The sequence below is a fragment of the Triplophysa rosa genome, linkage group LG2 (assembly GCF_024868665.1).
Source record: "Triplophysa rosa linkage group LG2, Trosa_1v2, whole genome shotgun sequence".
Lineage (NCBI taxonomy): Eukaryota > Metazoa > Chordata > Actinopteri > Cypriniformes > Nemacheilidae > Triplophysa > Triplophysa rosa.
The window spans coordinates 17799994-17822563 of NC_079891.1; the positions used below are offsets into that span (position 1 = coordinate 17799994).

A 22570-nucleotide genomic window follows, 5' to 3' on the forward strand; every position below is an offset into this window, starting at 1 on the left:
TTAAAAATAAAAGGGAGAGACAAGAGGTTCCAATATAGATACAATGGCTGTATCATGTTGTCCCAGAATCAAGGGGATTCCATTTCCAATGATGCAAGGTAATCGCTTGTCAAAATCACGTTATGCATCACAATTGAATTGATATATAATGTCTCTGGTTTAATTTCACTAACGCTACATTTATAAAATCAGATAAATCATCATTAATCAGTTGGTTAACGTTTCATTTCATTTAACAGTTAGATCAAGCATGTCTCCCTTGCCGATCAAAATGAATTTTAATATTTCACCTGAAGGTAATATAGATCCAAAGGTTTAATCTGAGAATCCAAAAAGTCCTCATAAGTGCGAAACTCATCCCCGATTTCACTCGGAAAGCTTGCACCGCTGTCGTCCTCCATCTTGTTTACACTGCCATAGCAACAAAAACGATTTATGCTGCCTTGTCACGTGCCCTCGGCTGCCTTCACGTGCTGTAAAAATTGCACACGAACTCCCTCTGATGTCGCGTTTCCCACTGGGGAGTTGGAAATAATTTAGGGAACGGTGCTCTTTTAATGTTAGCAGATACTTGAAATGTTTTACATTATTAATGTTTTAATGTTACTAAATACTTTTAACATTAGTAAATCCAGACGTTACTGTTGACGTGGTTGAAGTGGGAATTATCGGATTTCCGAGAGCACGTGAAGGCATCATAAATTGTAGCCTAGTTGGGTGTAACAGATATGAAGTTTCTACTTAACTGTAAACCAGTCTGGACAACACCAAGCACCGCACCTTCTATAAATAGCGGGAAAAACTGACGAGTGAAACATCAACAAACGCAGTTTTGTTTGATTTCAATGGTTTTCACAACACATGACTCGATATTAATCTAAATGAATAGATTCAATCATAACGTACATTGAGAAGATGGTTTAAGGGATACTCCACCCAAAAATGAAAATTCTGTCATGATTACTTTTCCCACCGCCCCCAAGTTTTTCCAAACCTGTATACATTTCTTTGTTCTGTTAAACACAAAGAGAGATATTTGGAAAAATATTAGCAACTATTTTTGGGGTATCATTGACCACCATAGTAGGAAAATTAAAATAGTAGTCAAAGGTGCCTTTCCTGAATTCTCATTTTGTTTTACAGAAAAAAATGATACAATAATTATTCCTTCATTAGAACAAATGAATGACTTGAGGGTGAGTAAATAACAACAGAATTTTCATTATTGGGTGAACTGTCCCTTTAAATGCTTTAGTCAAGCTACTGTAAAAACTTGTGCCGTTTTGAGAACTTTTTCCTTACTTGACCACTAGATGGCAGACCTTTCCAATTTTTTTCAATTCTGTTTTTATTCGGGGTTTTTTTCTATGTGAAAACAGTTGAATATTGCTTTACGTTTTGTATATTCGCAATACCAATCTTTAGTCAAAACCTATTAATATAGCTTTAAGATTCAAAGCACTATAGGAATGGTTTATGCAGACACTATCATTTGGATTGCTTATAGACCCCTGTATTTTTACCAGTTTGATCAGACTTTGTTGTAAAACATTCCCTGGTGGAAGAATGTCCTGTCCTAGGATCAACTTAACAGGCTAATGGCACAAAATATTGGGTAAGTTTTGTTAGTTTTAATCGTAGTTTCCTAATTTCCTAAACTTCCTTTACAAGCCGGAACTGAAAAACATGCACGTCCACTTCAGCAGTTAGAAGTTTTATGAAATTAACAGTGACCTCAGAACAAATTTATTGTTTGACAGGATTTTTAACAAAACAGGAAGTCTCTATGTTAACCTCAAACTTTATATTAATCATGAATAGTGAAGTGCTTTTAATTTTTTTTAGAAATTCCCAAAAGAACCCATGACTCAAAGGTTCATTCTCTCCCAGATTGTATGACTTCGTCCTGAACAGATCTATTGTAAAATGTTTTAATAAATAAATGAATTAAATCTGGCTGCTAATAATGCTTGCTTTCATCTGTCAACACATACGAAGGATTTCAGTTTCAGAGGATATTGCCTGATGCAGTTATTAGAATATTTTGTCAAGGGTCATACTACAACTGTCTGCCATTTGATACACCAATGACTGCAACTCTGTAAAAACAGAGCAGCCTTGCGAGACATGTTTATCCTTTTGAGACATCCCTCTTCCGCGGAATGTGCTGGGGTCATGACAGGATTTTTATTCTGTGAGAGTCAGCAGCTATAGTTTTGATAGATTGTTTTCAAAGACATCTACAAAAGAAAATAATTAGAAACATTCAAAACATTCATAATGATATTTGTATTGCTGTTGACATTACAGATGTTTTAAAAATATATTTACAAATTACCATCACAAACATTATAATTATATATGCTGGAAAATTGTTTGTGCAAAACAAGCTTGTACTACAGACATACATATATTGTATAAATACAGTGAGGTATAATATAAAAACATTTTGTAAAATTATTGAGGGAAGTAAAACAGATTATTTTGTGAAGCAACTATACGATTTTTGGGATGCATGGGAAGATCTTTGTAAAATGTGCAACAGACTTCAATAAGCAGTTCATTCATTTACCACATCTGAAAATGTCCCATTATTGGGTCATTCGGCCCTTTTTTGTGATGTACGTGATAACTGGAATGCTCAAGTGAAGCAAACATTTCATCCTGAAGAGAAAACTTTGGCTTCCTGAAAACTCAGGCCTCCAACCTTTTCCTTGCATGTTTCAAGATTAGTCCAAGTTTAAGGCAGCAGAGTCTATCCAAATCTAAACTTTGGCCAGTACTTGACCACCGGCCGATTCCTCTTTCCAGTGTTGATGGTGGTTTTTGGTATCGAGGGCTTTGATGGATGTGGAGGTGGTTGTTTTTCCTTTTCTTTGTCTGTTATTGTGAAACCTTGCTCAGATTTATCATGCAAGTTCATCCTAGGCAAAAAATGTGTAGACATGTGTTGTGACTTCACTCTCGGACTGGACCCCATTTTTGCTTTGCCTCTCTTGTTTAGCGCCACAAACCATTCTCTACCAGTGCGGTGGTTCTTGTGGATCACTGAGGCATATGTGTTGTAGCTGTTTTCTTGAAATCGCTCCCTAAACTTGCAGTCATCTGTGAAACTCTCCTAAGGAAAGAGAAAATAGGAATTAAATGATAGAAAAGATGTTTAATGTTAATAAATACGCACTGTGATGGTGTGCATAACAATCTTCTGAATTTTGTTTGCAAATTTGCATTATATTTGTACACTATATCATGAATAATTCAGTTTTGCAGTCACTAACAGGGAACGTTCTGAGAACATTGGCTAACGTTATCTGAAAGTTCTCTGAATTTTTTTCTAAAACGTTCTTGCAGTAACGTTAGTAGAACGTTATTCTACGTTATAAGTAATTGAAAAAGGTTCTAAAAACGTTAAAACGTTATTCTTACAACGTTATCGGAACGTTATCAAAACGTTACTTCATTAAAATGTTTATTTATAATTTTAAATTGGTCATAAAGCTTTTTTTGCAAATTCAACTTCTGCAACACATTGCAATGCACTGAAATACTATTTTATATATTTCATGCCTCTAGTCCAATTCATACATTTAGCTTGATAGGATGGGTGTGGTTTTTGGAGCGCATGCTCAGTCGCGCACATCAATCAAACGAGAAACAATGCGGGATCGACGTACAGACTCATTTGAGACAGCTCGCCTTTCAGGTGAGTGATAGTTTTGATTATATGAATAAAAAACTGTCAAAATGCTGATTAGTTAGTTTAGGAGCAGGCGCTAATAACTGTTTTAATGAAGTTCAGTAACTTAACCATCAATGGAACCAGTGTTGGGTAAGTTACTCTAAAAAGTAATTAATTACTAGTTACTAATTACATATTCAATAGTGTAATTAGATTACTGTACAAATTACTCTCTCCAAAAAGTATTTAGTTACTTATTACTAATTACTTTCTATATCCTATATCTACCTTGATTAGTTAAGTGATTGATGGATAGACATGAAACGGCTTATTTAATTCATTCAAATAAATAATATTAAACTACATAAAGTACTCTTATTAACTGACCAAAGTATTACAAATGTGAGAATTATACATTAAAGCACGGATTTTAAAGTTAGACTTTGAATTGTGATGTCAATTCCACTATTGCACACACATATATTACACAGAGTATTTAGTTTAATTACATCAGAAGTAACTGTAATTAAATTACAGAAAAAATAAGAGTAATGCCTTACTTTACTTTTCAAGGGAAAAGTAATTAAATTACAGTAACTAATTACTTAGTAACTAGTTACACCTGTCGTGATTCTGGCTCGTCGTGTCATGTCTTTCTTGATCTTGTGGTAGAATCACGGCAGGATCCCTTGTTATGTGTGGAGAGAGTCATTTTGACCCTGTCGGCCTTCGATACTCTCTCCGGTCTTGTCTGTGTTCCCGCCCTTTTGTATCTCTCGTTATTGGTTGTTTATTAGTTCATGCCCCACACCTGTTCCCCTTTGATTTGTCCCTCTATTTAATGCCCCTGTGTTCTCTGTCTGGTGTCGGATCATTGTTCTGTTATGTTGCACTGTGTTGTGTGGGTGAGTTCTTGTCTTGTTAGTTAGTTAGTTAGTTAGTTAGTTAGTTAGTTAGTTAGTTAGTTAGTCTAGTTTGTAGTGTTCCTATTCGTTGTGTTATTAGTTTAGTCTTGTCAGTTTAGTTAATCTTGTTCTTGTTTTGTTATGTTTACCCCCACGTGGGTCTTTGTTTTGAGTTTTGTTAATTATTTATTAAAAGTCTTGTTAACCCCTTACGTCCCTGTCTGCACTTGGGTCCTTTGTCTCTCACCTCACCCGGGTTCATGACAGAATGATCCGACCAACGTCGGACCCAGCAGACAGAGGGATCTCAGCGGGAGGGGACGATGCCTCCGGACTCCCTTCCAGGGTTGAATCCGCCGGACTCCCTTGGAGGGTAGAGGCTGCCGGGCTCCAGTCCAGAGTCGGGACCGCCGGACTCCCTTCCGGGGTCGAGACCGCTGGAACCCCGTCCAGGATCGAGACCGCCGGGCTCCCTTCCAGGGTTGAGGTCGTCGGATTCCCCTCCAGGTTGAGGCCGCTGGTGTCCTGTTCCCGCTGCAGATCCCTGCCGGCCTCCCAGCTGGTGCCCAGGCCTGTCGAGTCGACTCTTTTTGTGTGTTTTGTCCTTGTTTGCTGCCCAGCTGCCAGAGAGCGCTGCCCAGCCTTCGGAGATGCTGCCCAGCTGCCAGAGTGCGCTGCCCAGCCGCCGACATCCTGTCCGGTCCTGTCGTGTCGACATCCAGGTCTGCCCAGTCTGTGATAGCCGGTCTCCCAGCCGGCCATGCAGCTGGCGCCACGTGTTGTCCAGCCGGCCATCCAGCCAGCGCCCTGTCCAGTCGAGCCGGCCGTCGAGCCGGCGCCATGTCCTGTCCAGCCGGCCATCCAGCCGGCGCCATGTACAGTCGAGCCGGCCATCGAGCCGGTGCCATGTCCTGTCCAGCCGGCCTTCCAGCCGGCACCATGTTGTCCAGCCGGCCATCCAGCCAGCGCCATGTACTGTCTAGCCGGCCATCCAGCCGGCGCCATGTACTGTCCAGCCGGCCATCTAGCCGGCACCATGTACTGTCCAGCCTGCCATCCAGCCGGCGCTATGTACTGTCCAGCCGGCACTCCAGCCGGCACCATGTCAGTGTTTGGTTTTTTATGTATCATGTTTTTGTTATGTCTTGTATTATGGTTTTTGTCATTGTCTTGTCTTGTTTGTGCCTTTTGGAGCGTCAGGATATCGCTCCTTAAGGCGGGGGTTCTGTCGTGATTCTGGCTCGTCGTGTCATGTCTTTCTTGATCTTGTGGTAGAATCACGGCAGGATCCCTTGTTATGTGTGGAGAGAGTCATTTTGACCCTGTCGGCCTTCGATACTCTCTCCGGTCCTTGTCTGTGTTCCCGCCCTTTTGTATCTCTCTTTATTGGTTGTTTATTAGTTCATGCCCCACACCTGTTCCCCTTTGATTTGTCCCTCTATTTAATGCCCCTGTGTTCTCTGTCTGTTGTCGGATCATTGTTCTGTTATGTTGCACTGTCGTGTGGGTGAGTTCTCGTCTTGTTAGTTAGTTAGTCTAGTTTGTAGTGTTCCTATTCGTTGTGTTATTAGTTTAGTCTTGTCAGTTTAGTTAATCTTGTTCTTGTTTTGTTATGTTTACCCCCACGTGGGTCTTTGTTTTGAGTTTTGTTAATTATTTATTAAAAGTCTTGTTAACCCCTTACGTCCCTGTCTGCACTTGGGTCCTTTGTCTCTCACCTCACCCGGGTTCATGACAACACCCAACACTGAACGGAACTAACTTTCTCTAGAGCAAAACTGCTGCCGCGCTTCACAGACCTGCCGTTACAATAGGAACAACTTACACGAGGGTGTATAGGCAAAATACATTATAGAAGTAATTATTTGGACTGACTATCAGTATTGAAATTCAGAACGCATTTTTGGCTACTGTAGTAAAACTGACAGGAAAGTTTTAGAGGTTCATGTAATAATGATTAATCCGTTCTTATATCTTTTATTCATATAACAAACGTCTCTTTTAACGGACGCATCAACCATTTTCAATGTCTCCTGCAGGCAGTTATTTGGGGGATGCTTGAAATTATATCTGTTTGAATATGAAAATTCTGAGAAAAAACGAGCTACACATTATTGCTGATTTGATGTCACATTAAATGTTGTATCTTTGCTAAGATTGTGTTTAAAAACGTATTTTTTAGCTTGGTCCACCCAGAGCTGTTGAAAGAGAGGGGTACGCTTTGACCTCGCCGCCGCGTGGTCACGTGGTTCATGCAGCTCTCAACTCTCAATCTGTTTGAATGGGAGAGGGAAAGACAGTGGTAGCAGCTGCATTATTGCAGAAATATTCACAAAAAACCAACACATTATATGCGCTGTTGATTACATTTACATGAACATTTTGTCTGATGTGTGTTAAATAAACCTTGTTCATCAGGTTTGTGTTTAATTTGACTAGGAATAATGTACAGTATATTGTGCAAAACATTAACAGTATGTATGCATGCATATGAAGAGTTTGGTTCCAAAATGAGATTACTCCATTTTTATTTTATTTTTTAAATAATCATGTTAAAATTGTTTAAAAAAATCATGTTTACATTTGCAAATTTAGTTAAAAAAATGTAGCACTCACTATTCATGTTGACATGAGTTATTGACAGTAAAGGTGACACGTTTTGTGGCATGTATGCAGATTTCTACTACTTACAACTCTTTACAAATCATTTTTAATTATTTGCCCATGTTTTTGTGGTACATAATCTAGTTAAAAACTATTCATAATTTGTAAATGTTTTAACATTTACTATTCATCATTTTGTAACTATACTGGAAATTGACTCTTTTTTTTCTTACACATTTGCATTGTTTGTAGTATGTATCCCGGCTTCTACTAACACAAAAATCTTTACAAATCTTTAATTGTCTGTTCATGTTTTTGCAGTACTCAGTCTTAGGTTGAAACTATTCAAAAAGACTGATTTGAAAGAGCCACTAAACACAAACATGTGAAGGGATGCATATTATAACATCTCAGTATTTTTTGTACTGAATCTCACCACAATTTCATTTTAACACTGTCTTTTCTCCCTGCAGTCTCTCCCCATTTCTTCTCAAATGTCCAGTGGCCCGGTGCTTCAGCGAGACATGGGGTCATCGACCTCATAATTTAAAATTATTTTAATTTATAGTTGATATAGATATTCTCTTTCTGTCTATATACGTTCCTGTTCTTTAATGTTCATTTTTATATTCTTTGATGATCTATTTTATTTTTACAGCTTTTCTTTTAAGATCTTAATCTTCATACTAATTAGTTGGTTCTTAAGTTTTGTGTCTTATTGTTAAACTAAATATATTGTTTAAAATGGCATTTACTTGTATTTACAAAGTAAACAAATTGAATCAACACTTGTGACTGCTGAATTTGAAAAATGTTGTTTAAAAATTAAACTGAAAAAGCAATATTTTTATGATTTAAAACTAGCTTTGACATTGAGTGTTTTTTCCTTACATTTACATTATTGACCACTTAATGTAGATTTCATTATTAGCTTTCCATTTTACTATTTCTAGATTGTATTTTGTGAATTTTACACAGTTACTGAACATTTATTATAAATTCCATTAAAACTCATTTAATTTGTAACCATTGAATAACATTGAGAGAACACGTATAAACAAGAACATTGAACATAAGGTTAAGAACAGTCCTAAAGCATAGAACGAATGTATAGAAAACATTTGTATATGAAGAAATAAAATGTTACAATAACGTTTTGCTAGAGTTTGCATTACCCTATAAAAACGTTGGGTCAACGTTATAAAAACGTTTTGCAGAACGTTTTTCATAATCTTAGAAAAACATTATCAGAACGTTTATATAACAAGAGAATTGAACGTTCTAATAATGTTTTGGATAACGTTCTTTTAACCAAGCAAAAACGTTAATACAACGTTTAAAATACTGGACTTTTACCATGTACCTCTACTGTACAAAATGGGACAGTGTATGCTTCAGTGATGTAGACGCTAATGTGGTTGAAAGCGTTCGAACAGCCACAAGAGACGGCCTACTCTCCACATACGGACATAATGCGTAATTATTCTTAAACGGCCGGATTCAAACTTTGCCAGCAAAACACCTAAAAGTTTTGTTTAAAGATGAAAAACGTATCAAGCACAGTGTTTTTTCAATATTCTAGATTTATAATGCACTCTCACAGTGTTCATCGCGGCCTCATGGCTGTCTGTCAGTAGAAATAACCGGTATGTTTTTTTTTTGCAGTCTCCTGCCATGTTCATATGTACATGTGCTTATTTAGTCCATTCGAACTAAATATATTATATAAGCCTTGTATTTATCTGCCCATAAATGCCCTCGAAGAAATCAGGACAGAAGTGGTCAAAGTGGACACGAGAGATGGATTAAAACACCAGGTGAAAACAGGTATGTGTCCACTTGTGATCCGATCGACCAAAACGCATCTTAATACCAGGTATAAACAGGGCCTTAGTACTACAGGTTTATGTTTCCTTAGTCTATCTATGACCATTAAGTGAGAATGCTGGATTGTACCCTCGCAACCAAATCATCTCTAAGGGAAAATAACCTAGTTTTATAGTGCAGTGATGCTTCTTGCCCGTGTTTGAGTCTTACTGTCACGGTATGTGGACGGAACCAATGCGCAGTCAGTGAAAGGGTTAACAGAAAATACTTTAATATACAATAACAAACATAAAACAAAACCCACGAGGGGGCAAAACCACAATACAATAAAACTAAACTTGACAGAGAACAAAACACTAACTAGACTAGACTAGACTACAAATACAAGATGACTTGGTCACAAGACTAAACTCGACAACCAGGAACAAGGTATTAGGCAAAACAAACCGCACAAGACAGAAAACACCAGGGCATTAAATAAGGGATCAAATCAAGAAAGGAACAGGTGAGGGGCATGAAACCATAAGATAATTAACGAGGTAAGGAGAGGTCGGGGACATAGAGGAGACCAGAGAGCTCGTGGCATGCCGAACCCAGCGATGCCTACGAGCTTCCACACAGAACACTTGGTACTGTCATGATCCTGCCCCAAGACTAGAAAAACTTGGCAAGACGAGGCAGAACTATGACATTTACCTTGTGGTAATTTCTTGACTCCTGTTTCCCCCTCTCTCTCTCCAACAACTTGACTAATCTTCAACCCTAAACTTTTCACTGTTTATTAAATCATATTAAAAAAACGTTCCTCTTTTGTGTTGTTGTTTTCTCTAGCGTCATTACTATTTCAACTTGTAAATATTGCTTTGTTCACTTTATTTATTGTTGGCTCTTTAAGTTCACCCCCCAAAAAAATTCTGTTATCATTTATTCCCCTTCATGTCGTCTGAAACCTAACTATATTCTTTGAAACACAAAAGAAGATATAATGAGAATTGACTTTTGAATTGGTTGTCTTGTATCCATACAATTGAAGTCAATGGGGACCAATTGTTTGGTTACCAAAATTCTTCAAAATATTTTCTTTTATGTTCTGCAGAAGAAAGTAAGTCATACAGGTTTGAAATGACACCGGGGTGAGTAAATGATGAAAAAAATCCCTTTTGGGTCAACTATTCTATTAAGGCAAAATGTTGAATGCTCCCTCATGTTGCTTAGAAGCGTCTGCTAAATGAATACACGTAAATATAAATCTTCATAGTGCAAATGAGAGAGAGTTACAGGCTTAAAACCAAAGGTCTAACAACTCTCATCAGTCTCTTCGCTATAACATACTGCAAAGTTTTAAGAAAGGACCATGTAATGGTTAGCATCAATAAAGCTTTAACTATCAGGCACACAATAAGTAATTATTACATTGCATGCACTTTGCACAAGTAGGATGCCACATTAGCAGCTGCTGGAGAGAGAGATTGAGTCTGATTGAGTTAGCCCCTCATAAAGAGAGCTAATGAATAGCGGCATGCAGATTACAGACAACGAGCCACAGAAAGAAACATTGAAGGGGTTATAGAATAATTGCAAGTATTACTTTTATCTCCCAGCTCAAAGTCATCAAAACCGACTTTCCAATCAAAGGCTGCGGTGATTGACAGAAGCAGAGTTTGCTTTGTGGGGGCTGAAACTCATTAGGCTAGGAAATAACTCTATCCGTCCAGAGTACAAGGAAGTAGTACATATGCTTTTGTCTAGGCAATCTTTGGTTATATTACCATGCAAACTTGGTTCAGTGTTAAAGGGATAGTTCACCCAAAACTGAAAATTCTGCAATCATTTACTCAGCCTCTTGTCATTTCAGATCTGTTTGCCTTTCTTTCTTCTGCAGAACACAAAAGAAGGTAATTTAAGAAATGAAATTAACACAAACTCCATGAACACTACCTCACTTTCTAAAAATACATTTGGTGGGAAAATATATCATGAAATTAAAGAGGGCCATTCCCAACTGCATAATTCCCAAACACTGAAATAATAAAACTGTTCTGGGTTGCTGAAGAGTGCAGCAAAGCAGAAAATGGTGGCATTACAGTATTTTCCAAACATGCCACTCACAACTTGACCCACCATAATTTCACAGGAACACTATGTCCTAAATGTTGTAATTTGCCCCCAAAAGATCAGAATGTTTGTTTAAGTAGAGTATGTGGTTTTTGTCATCTGGAAGTGTCCCTGGTGCCCTCAGTTTTAACGACAGTCAGTTGTTGAGGATAAAATGATTGTGAGATGATTTTTTGCTTGTTTTAATCTGTGACACGAGTAGATGAAAGAAGGAACCCCATGTATCTGCACGTTCCGGGTCTGAGAGCAGTAGACATGTTATTGTCATGAACTTGCACAGCTGTCTGACCTCTGTCTGTTCTTTGACAGCTTTCTTTCTGAGTATTATTTCCCGGTGATGGTTTTATTTGTTAACATTAGTAAATGCATTAACTTGAACCAGCAATGAGCAATATAGTTTTTACTCATGTTAGTTCATGGTGCATTAACTAATGTTAATAGTTTTGATTTAAAATGTATTAGTAAATGTTGAAATTGACATGAACTAAGATTAACTAGATCTCTAATCTAATCTAATAAAAGCAGTAGAAGTATTGTTCATTGTTAGTTCATGACATGTTAGCTAATGCATTAATTAATGTTAACAAATACAAACTGTAAATTGTTACCGATTTTCATTATGGTACCTTCACAGTCTTCCCCAGAACTGTATTATCAGATCCCAATTTATTATCACATTTCATAGTTTCATTTGATCCCATTTATAAGCAGTTGTTTCCCTTACCTGAGGAAGTGAATTACCATGTATCAAACACAATTTTATTTCATGCTTCAGGAGATAATTGCACCACTTTTACCCTCTTGTTTTCTTGCCATCGCCTCTTAGCTTTCTCATTGAATGCAGTCACCATTTAAGCTTTAAAAACATTATGTTTGTAATGGCATGCTGGGTAGGTCGCACAGCATAATGTGCATCTGTTTTCCTTGTCATTAACACAGCAATAAATTAAATGCAATGAAAACATCAAAATATTAAATATGACAGACAGTGCAACAAAATCAGACATTGAGTCACTCGATACTCCTTTGGTTAGGCCGACTTGTCTACGGAGTGCAGCGCTTAGGGTTTAAAACCCAAGCTGACAGACCTATTAAATAAGCCTGTGCAACTGTAGCTGGTCTGAGGAAATGAAACCCAATTCAGCTCTGATGGAGCCACTGCAGCTGCTTTAATTACAGATGAGGTCTGCGGCAGTTTTTTTGGCTAATCCTCAGATTTATCAGACTGCACTTTTTCTGTGCTATACATCCATTATGGTCATGAGACAATTTTTCTAAAATGTTACATTACAGTGCACTAGATACAAAAAGTCCACAAAATACAAAAAGACAAAGTATAATGACATGTGAATGTGTTTTTGACAGAGGCTTGCTTACAGAAGTGATTTAGTGAATCAGTATAATTAGTAGCGGTTGCACGTTATCTGAAAATTGTTTACTTGCTTTGCGTTTACTGATTATATGGTTGTATGGTGCCTAATTGAACTGGGATAGGTTTAACATAACCATTACACACTTCACAGTTAAAGGAGTAATGTGGAGATTTCAGTGGCATCTAGCGGTGAGGTTTCCACTTGCAACCAACGGCTCACTCCACCGCTCACCGCTCACCCCCCCTCCCCCTTTCGAAATCCACCAAAAAACTACACACTGGACCTTTAAATGGGTTTTGGGTTAAAAAGCTGAAAGTGTCTAGACCAATTCTATATTCTGTAAGTTATAAAAAATATATCAGCAAGCCTAAAAGCCTTTTATACATTCTTCTCATCATAAGTTTTGTTTACATTTGTTCTCCATGAGCAAGGGTTGCATTACATCATTCTTAATTTTCCTGCTGGCTCAGTGGTTAGAACATTGCGTTAGCAGTGCAAAAGGTTGTAGGTTCGGTTCCCATGGAAGACACGTACTTAAATATATAGCCGGAATGCACTTGAAGTCGCTTTGGATAAAAGCATCTGTCAAATGCATAAATATAATGTCAAAGTAATTTTTAATTATGGCAAATAAGCCATTGTTATTTCAGAAAAATGGATGTTATCTGATTATTCACTGTATTTTGAATGAGATGGTAACAATATTATGCAAATAAATTGTCACAATAAACCATATTTGAATATCAATATACAGTAAGTCTAATCATTGCTTATAAAACTTCTATGACAGTATAAACAATGCCCACGACTAAAAAATGACTAAAGATGTGTATTTATTAATAATCGATGATCAACTTAACTTCTCGGATCATTTTGCCAGCACCACCCGGTCCTATAGATTCATCCTCTACAACATTAGGAAAATTAGACCTTTCCTGTCCAAGCATGCTACGCAAGTCCTAGTCCAGGCTCTTGTCCTGTCCAGATTGGACTATTGCAATGCGCTACTGACTGGACTTCCAGCCTGCACAACCAAACCTCTACAGATGATCCAGAATGCAGCGGCAAGAATGGTCTTCAATGAACCGAAGAGAGTACACGTCACTCCTCTCTTCATTAAGTTACATTGGCTCCCTATAGTTGCTCGCATCAAATTCAAAGCTCTGCCATTGGCCTACAAGACCACCACTGGTTCGGCACCCCCATATCTTCACTCGCTAATAGACTTATGTACCCGCCAGATCCCTACGCTCTGAAAACGAATGACGTCTTGTAGTGCCATCCCAAAAAGGGGAAAAATCATTCTCACGCACCTTCTCTGGATCTGTTCCACATTTGTGGAATGATCTGCCCACTGCTACAAGATCAGCAAATTCTGTAGCCATCTTTAAGAATCGACTGAAAACACATCTCTTCCTTCAGCACCTGACCGATTAGTTCGGACTTCTATCTCTTTTCTACTCTTAGTAGAAAGAAAAACACCTTAGCTTTGTATACTGTGGTAGGCTATGTGAGACCCTTTTTACTGCGCTTATGCTTTTTGTTGTCCTTATTGTGCTAATTGCTTCCATTGCCTGCCTCATTTGTAAGTCGCTTTGGATAAAAGAGTCTGCTAAATGACTAAATGTATTTGTGGTTGACGCTGCAAGTTCATTGCTGTTTACATGCTGGCTCCCCATTTTTGTTTACACAGATTTTGATTCCCTTCACCTTCTTGCAAGATTATCAACTACCCCGGACTCTTTAATCTACTCTTCCCATTAACACATGCTAATAAACTCTGCCTTCTATCAGGCAGTCCAGATTCCCGCAAAGTCAGATTGCTCTGTATAACTGTCCACTGCGGCTCTCCACTGCTGTGTGCTTCACTTAGAGGCTCAAAAACATCACAGTTAGCCAAGACGTCTAATGAATGTGGTGTATAACACATTCAGTTTGGATTGTGGGTGTGGTTATTGGTTTTTGTAGTGGAATAGTGCTGGATCACACTTACGGTCGCATGAAGCCTCCCCCTCTTGTTCATGGCTAAAAAACGGTTGCTGAAAACTCCTCTGATTCCAATGACGCCTTGAGACACGGCAAACAGCTCCAACACACCTACAGAAACAGTAAGATCGTACACTCCACAATGAGTCATGAGTGATGACCTTTGGGGCGGAAAAGTCAAAGGTTTTGGTTTGACAGATTTAGACAATTGTACAACAAATATACAAAATAAAGCACATTTACATTAAACACACATTAAAACCGCTGTACAGAGTGAAACACCTTAAAGGGTTTGTTCACCCAGAAATAAAAAATCTGTAATCATTTATTCACCCTCATGGCATTCAAAACATGTGGAACACAAAAGAAGATATTTTGAGAAAAGTCTCAGTGGTTTTATGTTCAGTCAGTGGAGTCAATAGAGACCAATGTTGTTTGGTTACCAGCATTCTTCAAAATATCATATTTTATGTTCTGCAGACGAAAGAAAGTCACACAGGTTTGGAATGACACAAGCATAAATAATGAAAGATTTTTAAATTTTGGGTGAACTATCCCTTTAATATATACACTTAAATGAAATTGGTACATTGTTTCAGAGTGTTGGTTCAAAGGAGTTAAGTTTGCTCTATTGCCACGTAAGTGTGATACTTTATAAACACTGACTGGCATTTGGATTTAACACTTATCTTTTTATATTTATTTCATGGTCATTGTTTTCAGCATTTTTACTGTCTGTTTACATAGTAAATATGATTGATTAGGGTGTATTGTAGGCTAATTATGTTTTTATGTGTATTCCTGTTACAAATTCTCTCTGGCATTTAGACTTGACACCCACTTCCAAATTTGCAACTCATACAGGGAGTCTTTGATGCAATTTTCAGCAACATCATCAGTTTCACACTATATCCTCTAAATAGAGCTAGTACTATGGCATGTACAGTGAGCGATTCAACCATTAACAGAAATCTAGTGCATGGCATGTTAATGATGCCACTCACTCCAGCTTCCAACCCACTAGCATTCTGATCTTAGCTGCTGCACCTGTTCCCCCATACCTGTAAATAAACAAACAGCTACAAAACTGAAACCTTAACCAGAGGCAGCCTTGTAAATTACCAGCCTTTCATGAATATGAGGAACAAATTATCTTGGCCAGACCGAGGCATATCAAACATTTTTAAAACAGCTTATCAGTATGCAATGACTCTCTCTCTCTCTCTCTCTCTCTCTCTCTCTCTCTCTGCCATGCATTCTCTTATAAACAAGCAAAAGTTAAGAAATTAAGACAACTTTACTTATTAGTTAAAATTATTAGTAAATTAGCACAATGTTAATCATGCCATATTATTCAATGTAGCTCAGAATAAAAATTATAAATGATGAGTCTGCAACTATTACGCATATTGGTCATCCGGGGAAAAGGAAATAAATCACGCATTAATCTTTCCTTCACCCACTACGCTCTATCCAAATGTTTGCGATTTCATTTCATAAAGATTCGTAAATGATAACTCACTTAACCAATTAGGTTCGTGACTCCCGTTGACTTTTCCATCGGGGTGAATCTGAAGGTGGAAGCCTATGCCAACTCTACAGTACAGTCTCCCAGTCCTGCGCCCCGACACGCACCCTTCCTCGACAAGTTGGTGCTCCTCAGAAACGCGTTCAGATCCCGTAAGCGCTGCAGAGCGAAGCAACAGAAAGAAGAGCAGAAGCATCAGATGAACGCTCATTCTTTCCAAAAAGCGTCTGTGAGCGCGCTAGGCCACTTCCAGCATTTTGTGCTCTGAGAGGTAACTCGCGTTTACACCATCGGTGGGCATTACCCTCGGCTGCAGGAGCTGGAGCAGATCTGCTGGCAAAGAGATATTTATAACACAAATGATCTCACTGCCTGATGCGTGCCTGAGTTGTGAAGTACGCGCGCTCTCGCATCCTGAATTTATATTCAACGCGACCTGTGATCTATATAGAGATGCATTTCGCGCACCTTTGACCACAAGTGTGCTTTAATGCACTGTTTTGTTTATACAATACACGCAGGGTAGTTGTGCGTTTGAGGCACATGGGGGGCATGGGTGGGCAAGCTGAAGGATTTATGACAGAAAAGATTGTGAGGAGTCTCGCGCTTGCAGATCCTCAGGTAGTGGTTCACTTTTGTTTATCGACGCGTATTGTACAAGCGGGACTGAATTTGACGAGTTTTCCCAAGCTTTTTCCTAGCAACTCTCATCATGACACCTGTAACAGAGTCCGTTGTATTATTGCTGAAAATAGCCTCCTGTTTTTTAAATGTCTTTAGCCATTTAGATTTTTTTCCACTCAACGGAAATTAAATATTAATTAGCTCATCAATTAATTACATTTACAAAACATGCAAAATAATGTGTTGTTTTTACTCTTGTTACTTTTTGGCACAATGCCAAGCCATGTTTTAGGTGGTTTAATTGGTGCACACATGTTTATGACAACATCGAATAAAAAACACAATACTGTAGGGTGTTATTCAAGTAAAGAGGAGCTACCTGCTGAGACCTGAATGAGTGAAAAGCATTAATGCATATTTGGTTTTTCACTGTTTCCTATTAAATGTCTATAACATATGCTTCGTCTGCACAGAATACTTTAGTAGAATTATATGTAAGCGAATGCCCTTATTTATTCAATTAACTTTATTCATGCAAAACCCCAGTTATGTTTTAGGGCCACAAACAATATGTTTTATGTAAACAATTGCTAAACCATTGCATAACAGTCTCAGATCATAATAGACGTGGCCATCAACCAAACATCACTGCTTGATATGTACATTTTTTTTACATCGTTACACTTTTAATTCTTAACAGACAATGCCATAGAGCTACTTTTGTTGTGTTTCCGATGTGTCACAATGTTGAATGTAAATACAAAACAGGTGTTTAGATATTGCTTTTGCTGTTACAGGCAAATGTTTTGCAAAATATTCACTTAATTATATTTTGAACTGAAAATAACCTGACATTTACTGCAGTGGTACCTCATTTTTTAAATGATTTATTAAATATTTACAAGTTATTTAAACTTAAATATTTAAATGTTATTTTTTTAATCCTCTGTAAGAAATGTCACTCTACAAAATGACCTCATGACTTCACTTCACTTCACTTTTCTTAAACATTCCACCAGAAAAACAACCCCAACAGCAGAACAATCTTGCAAATTTGCTACAGTAAATTATTTTTAATTCAATTTCTATCATTTTTCTGTTCTCTGGGGGTCAAACACATGGAGCCGGTTAAATAAACAGCTTAGATAGTCTTACAAGTTAGTCGACTAATTTTTCTTCAACAAAAGATTATTCCATTTTATCTTTAAGTAGATATGTGTAATTGAGATGTAAGTAAAAATTTGAAAAGACTGATTAGTCCTAGCTAACTGCTAGTTATTGAGACTAGTTGTTAAGGCACCTTAACTTAGTGTCTATGTTTATTCAACTGTCCCCTGATGTTGGTGTTGCTGTACCATGGAGAACCAATAAAGCTATAGAACACTGACATCATTTTTTGATTTTTAACAGAACTCAGGTTTTTGCTCACAGCATCTTAGGTTACGTTTAGGTGATGGTACCCTCGAGTCATTTTAATTTTAAAGGAATGTGTCCTGAAAACATTACAGTCTTAATCACTGGATTAATGACTGAGACACGGAGGTCTTCTCTTCCTTTTTTCACTTGCTGCACAACATGGATTGATCACTTTAATGTAAACAGTACAGATCTGTATACCTCCCAAATTGTAAAGGCAATTCGTTTGTGTTGGAAGCTCCAGTAACTGTGAGGTAATACCCCAGATGAGTATAAACACCGATGATCCTGATTGATTCATCAATGATCCTGGCTTTTAACAACTTTGTGGTTTAATGCTGCTTTTTCTTTACTGGGGCCCAATCATTTGTTATTGTTTTGGCACAGGCTGCTGTTATCTGTAAATGAAACTTTTAAGTAAAAGGGGAAGAGATGAGTTTTTAGGTACTACCACAAAAGACAGGGTCTGGACAATGTTAAGACTGTCTGACCCATTCATAGATTGCTATTCAATTTTGTATGGGCTGGTGGTTGTTAAAGGGACAGTTCATCATTTACACGCCCTACATCCCTTACGGAACAAAAATATATGGGAATTTACTGCGAAATATAATGACATATATTACATAATACATTTTCATATATTGGAAACTGGTGCTAACATTTTTCAATATACAGCAATGTACTATGCATTGACAATATATGGCTATTATTGAACATACAAACATATTTAGAAACAAAGACAAAAATAAATTTAATATTCATCACATTTGATTTTTATTGAGTATATATTGGCCATATATGTTCCCATATACAGTAAATGTGAATGTATGTATACACATATGTGGACACATTCACGGAATGAGTTGAAGCAGATTTCCAGTTCCCAGCATGCTTTGCTTCTGACTGTTAGAGGAGAGTAATGTTTAAATGTAGGTGTTATTTCATGTCTTTTTGCTGAATATTAACATAGGGGGAGATCTATTAGTGTTTAATGTTGTGTATTACTTTGAAATTTAGAAGGGTTTCTAGTATGTGTAAATTTGTGGGGTTACCATGGTGTTGAAGAGTAGCGCCAAACACCATCAAGACTTTTCAGTGCAGTGATTGTCTGTTCACTAAGTGCTTTATGAGCAGGTTTATGCTATTGTAAACTAGCCGTGTTTGAAAATATGAAACATATATCTTGTAAATGATGGTTAAACATAAAAAATATATGTTTCCATATATTTGTGTGTATAATTGGCATGTTCCATATATTTTTAAACTTACAGTACCATGTATTATCACATGTTCATCAATATATTATAAAGTGTATTACTGAATAAAAAATGACATATATTGTGACATAATTAAATATATTGTCACATATTTTTCAATATATTGTAATATATTTACATAATAAATTATTCTGTATATTTTCTAATATACCATTATGTCATTTAATATATTTTTAATTCATATATTAGGAAATACATTTTCTTTCCATGAGGGATGACTTACTTTCTTCTGACTAAACATTGACTAAACATTAACAGTGATGTTCAGGACCATGGTTACACAACTTTTTTCTTTCCCTGCATTTCCCTACACATTTTCTTAATTTACCACTAGCCATTTGCAAACCACTGATTCGGGAATCATTTATACAGTATTTATTTTCAAACCACAGTGTGACAAGGGATTTTTTTCTCTCTTTTGCTTCAGGGTGTATGTGCTGTGACCCTAGAATTACTTCTCAACATAAGTCCTTGCAAACGTGCTCACAGTCATCTAAAACATTCCACCACAGCAAGGCAGAACAAAAAAGTACACTTTTTGCCTCTATCGAGCTTTTTTTAAAGCAGAGGCACATTTTTAAGCCCTGTTCAAGGGTCAAAGATTCTCACCCATTTCTGAGAGATGGAGCATGAGGCGACGTGAAAGTGGCCACGCATTTCAAACACGCCGTTTCAAAACAGCCCACGGATCAGCCAAGCATTTAATCTGTGCATACATCTAAACATTTGCTTTGGACAAAGTAGTCTACGGTTGAGTTGTGAGAAAGCCAGCGCTGTGTTTTTGCAAACTATTCGAGGGCATTTGGTGAGGAACAAAGAAGCACCTGTTCGCTTGTTACAGGCAGAGCTGCCTGTCAATGAGCGAGGCCACCAATGACGAGATGCTGTCAGTGGAGAGCGATCTGTACCTACTGACAGATTTGGCGTGGGTTCCACTATGGCATGACGTGACCAACGAACTCTTGAATGGTGTCAATAAGTGTCATCAGTTTATGTTTGATCTGTTGCTGCAGCACCTTATTATGGGGGATTAAATGGATCATCCAATGGGTTTTTGTGGGCATAGATTGATTTTTAAGCTCTTCACAGAGGCTTTTGTCACCTCGATTTGTATTTCTTGCACATGTTCTGTACAATGAGGCCGATGTGACACTGTTGGTTTTCACATTTTAAAATGTTAAACATTAGCTTCAGGCGTGAAATTGATAGTTATAATGCCACTATTCTCATGAAGTAAGAGTAAAAGTTGTTTATAATTAGATTTTCAAATGTTGCAGATTTTGTGTGTTGTAATATGTAACCTCCACAAAAGCTTTCATTGAAATGTAAAAACAACAGAAAGAAAAAGAAAGAATATCAAATATCATCGCTGATCAGGAAATGTACCAAAGTACTATTGGACCCATAAATATAATATAAAATATACATAATGTACATACACAAAAAAGGATGCTTCACAATTCCATAGAATCCTTTTTGTGTAAACAGTTCCATAAAGAACCATTGACATTTAAAGAAGCTTTGTATTTCTTGTAGGTTCTGTAAAATGATTTGTTGTTTTAACTTACTTTAAGTTACCCAGCTGCCTTAAAATTTGTAGGTAATAAAACTTAAAAAGATTAGTTAACATAACAATTTTGCACCAAATTCATATAATAACTAATACCTTTACTTTTAATTAACTAAAAAATTTAAGGCAGCTGGGTAACCTTTAAAAAAACATTTTTTTAAAGTTGAAACAAGGAATACATTTTTACAGCAGCTATATATTTCTGGGAAATGGAACACATATGTTCTAAATTTGTTTAAAATTTCACAAGAAAATTGCCAATTTAAAATGTTTCTTAGGTTCATTTTTAAGAAAAATAGATTCAAATAGGATTGTGATGGTACAGTATAACAATTATTTTCAATAAATGAATTTGATTACAAAAGTCAAAAGTCATGCACAAAGTAAAAAAAAGTTACAAACTGGAGTAGAGTAGATGTGGAGTAGATGTCCTCTCACAGTAAACTGACATTGAGACAAAATGCTTTTCAACACTATATCAGTTCTTATTTTAAAACGTTCGTTACAAGTTATTCTGATTTTTTTGCACGTCATGATGCAGTTTTTTGTGTTTTTGTTTCTGTTGCGTAGTGTTGAATTCTCCACCTCGTCTTTGAGATGGTCTCTTGAACACATTGTAGCCTCTGAAACATTTTCAACAACAGCCAATACATTCTCCCCATTCACATCTGCTTCTGTCTTGAATCTATACATCTTCGTTTGAGTGCCTGAGGTCAGAGTTGAGGGCATGGAAATTGTGGGGTTCTCTGATGTAGGCCCGTGTTCCTCGATGAGAAATGCATCTTTTGAAGTGCTCCCATCCTCCCCCCTCCTATTTTCTCTGTTTCTGGTCCTTATTCCTATCTAGTAAAATCAACAAACAGTCACCATTCCCCCCTCACCAATCAACAGTGAGTTTCCTGTACACTTCCCCTGGCATAAATCCACCTTCAGCCGTACCTGACTGCTCTTGGCTCAGAGGCGTAGTAATCAGAGCCGGACATTCAAGATGCCTGCGCAGTGTTGAAAGATTAGTTCTGTATAGTTTTACAGTGGATTTCCGAAGGTCTATATTTTACCTCTAGGGCATAATGCTTAAAGGGACCTCTCTCTGCAAGCAAATTAAAGATTCATTCTTTTCACTGCGACAAATGATCCAGAAAAGAAACATCAACGAATCTGGTGTCAGTTTTGAAAAATGTGTGCCCTGTGCACTTCTTTAGTAAAGTATGGAGCTTGTTGTCATTAATGTAAACATGTCATGGCCTTGCATGACTCAACTGTGATAATGTGATGGTGCTGTGGCCAATATTAACAGTCATGCAGTCATCTCTTTGTGCATTTGCGTTATGTTTGATTGCAGTTCAGCCTGCAGCTATAGTAAAAGTGGTGACACTTTACAATAACGATGCCATTTTTGTTAACATTAGTAAATGCATTATCTAACATAAACTAACAATGAGCAATTGATTTTATGCATTAACCAATGTTAATAAATACAACCTTATTGTAAAGTGTTACTGTAAAAGTGAACAACAGCTGTGTCTAAACATTGTTTGCGACTGAGCTACGTACACCTGCGTGTTCAGTATAACTGTGGAATGTGAATGAGAGGTTTGCATACAAAAGACAAAAATGTGAGTACAGGTTCATAAGCATCAAAAGAAATCCGTTCATTCATTAA

At 37.3% G+C, this 22570-nt stretch overlaps 2 protein-coding genes across 4 annotated transcripts in view; both read right to left on the reverse strand.

Moving 5' to 3' along the window:
* The window catches only part of cfap299 (cilia and flagella associated protein 299), a 75328-nt gene extending 74924 nt beyond the window's left edge, over positions 1 to 404 (reverse strand). For 2 of the 3 annotated variants that reach the window (XR_008965161.1, XM_057363442.1), the window contains exon 1: positions 291 to 404. Coding sequence is in view for 1 of the 3 variants with exons in the window: in XM_057363442.1 (XP_057219425.1) it covers positions 291 to 401 (111 nt within the window). In the remaining 2 variants the exon portion in view is untranslated. The remainder of the gene's footprint in view (positions 1 to 290) is intronic. The other variant, XM_057363451.1, reaches the window with a different exon arrangement.
* Positions 405 to 2755: 2351 nt separating this feature from the next.
* fgf5 (fibroblast growth factor 5) lies at positions 2756 to 16228 on the reverse strand. The gene is made up of 3 exons (XM_057326746.1): positions 16012 to 16228; positions 14497 to 14600; positions 2756 to 3118 (listed from the first exon to the last, which is right to left on the reverse strand). Exons 1-3 carry the CDS (start codon positions 16226 to 16228, stop codon positions 2756 to 2758), a joined length of 684 nt encoding a protein of 227 aa, XP_057182729.1.
* Positions 16229 to 22570: the final 6342 nt, after the last annotated feature.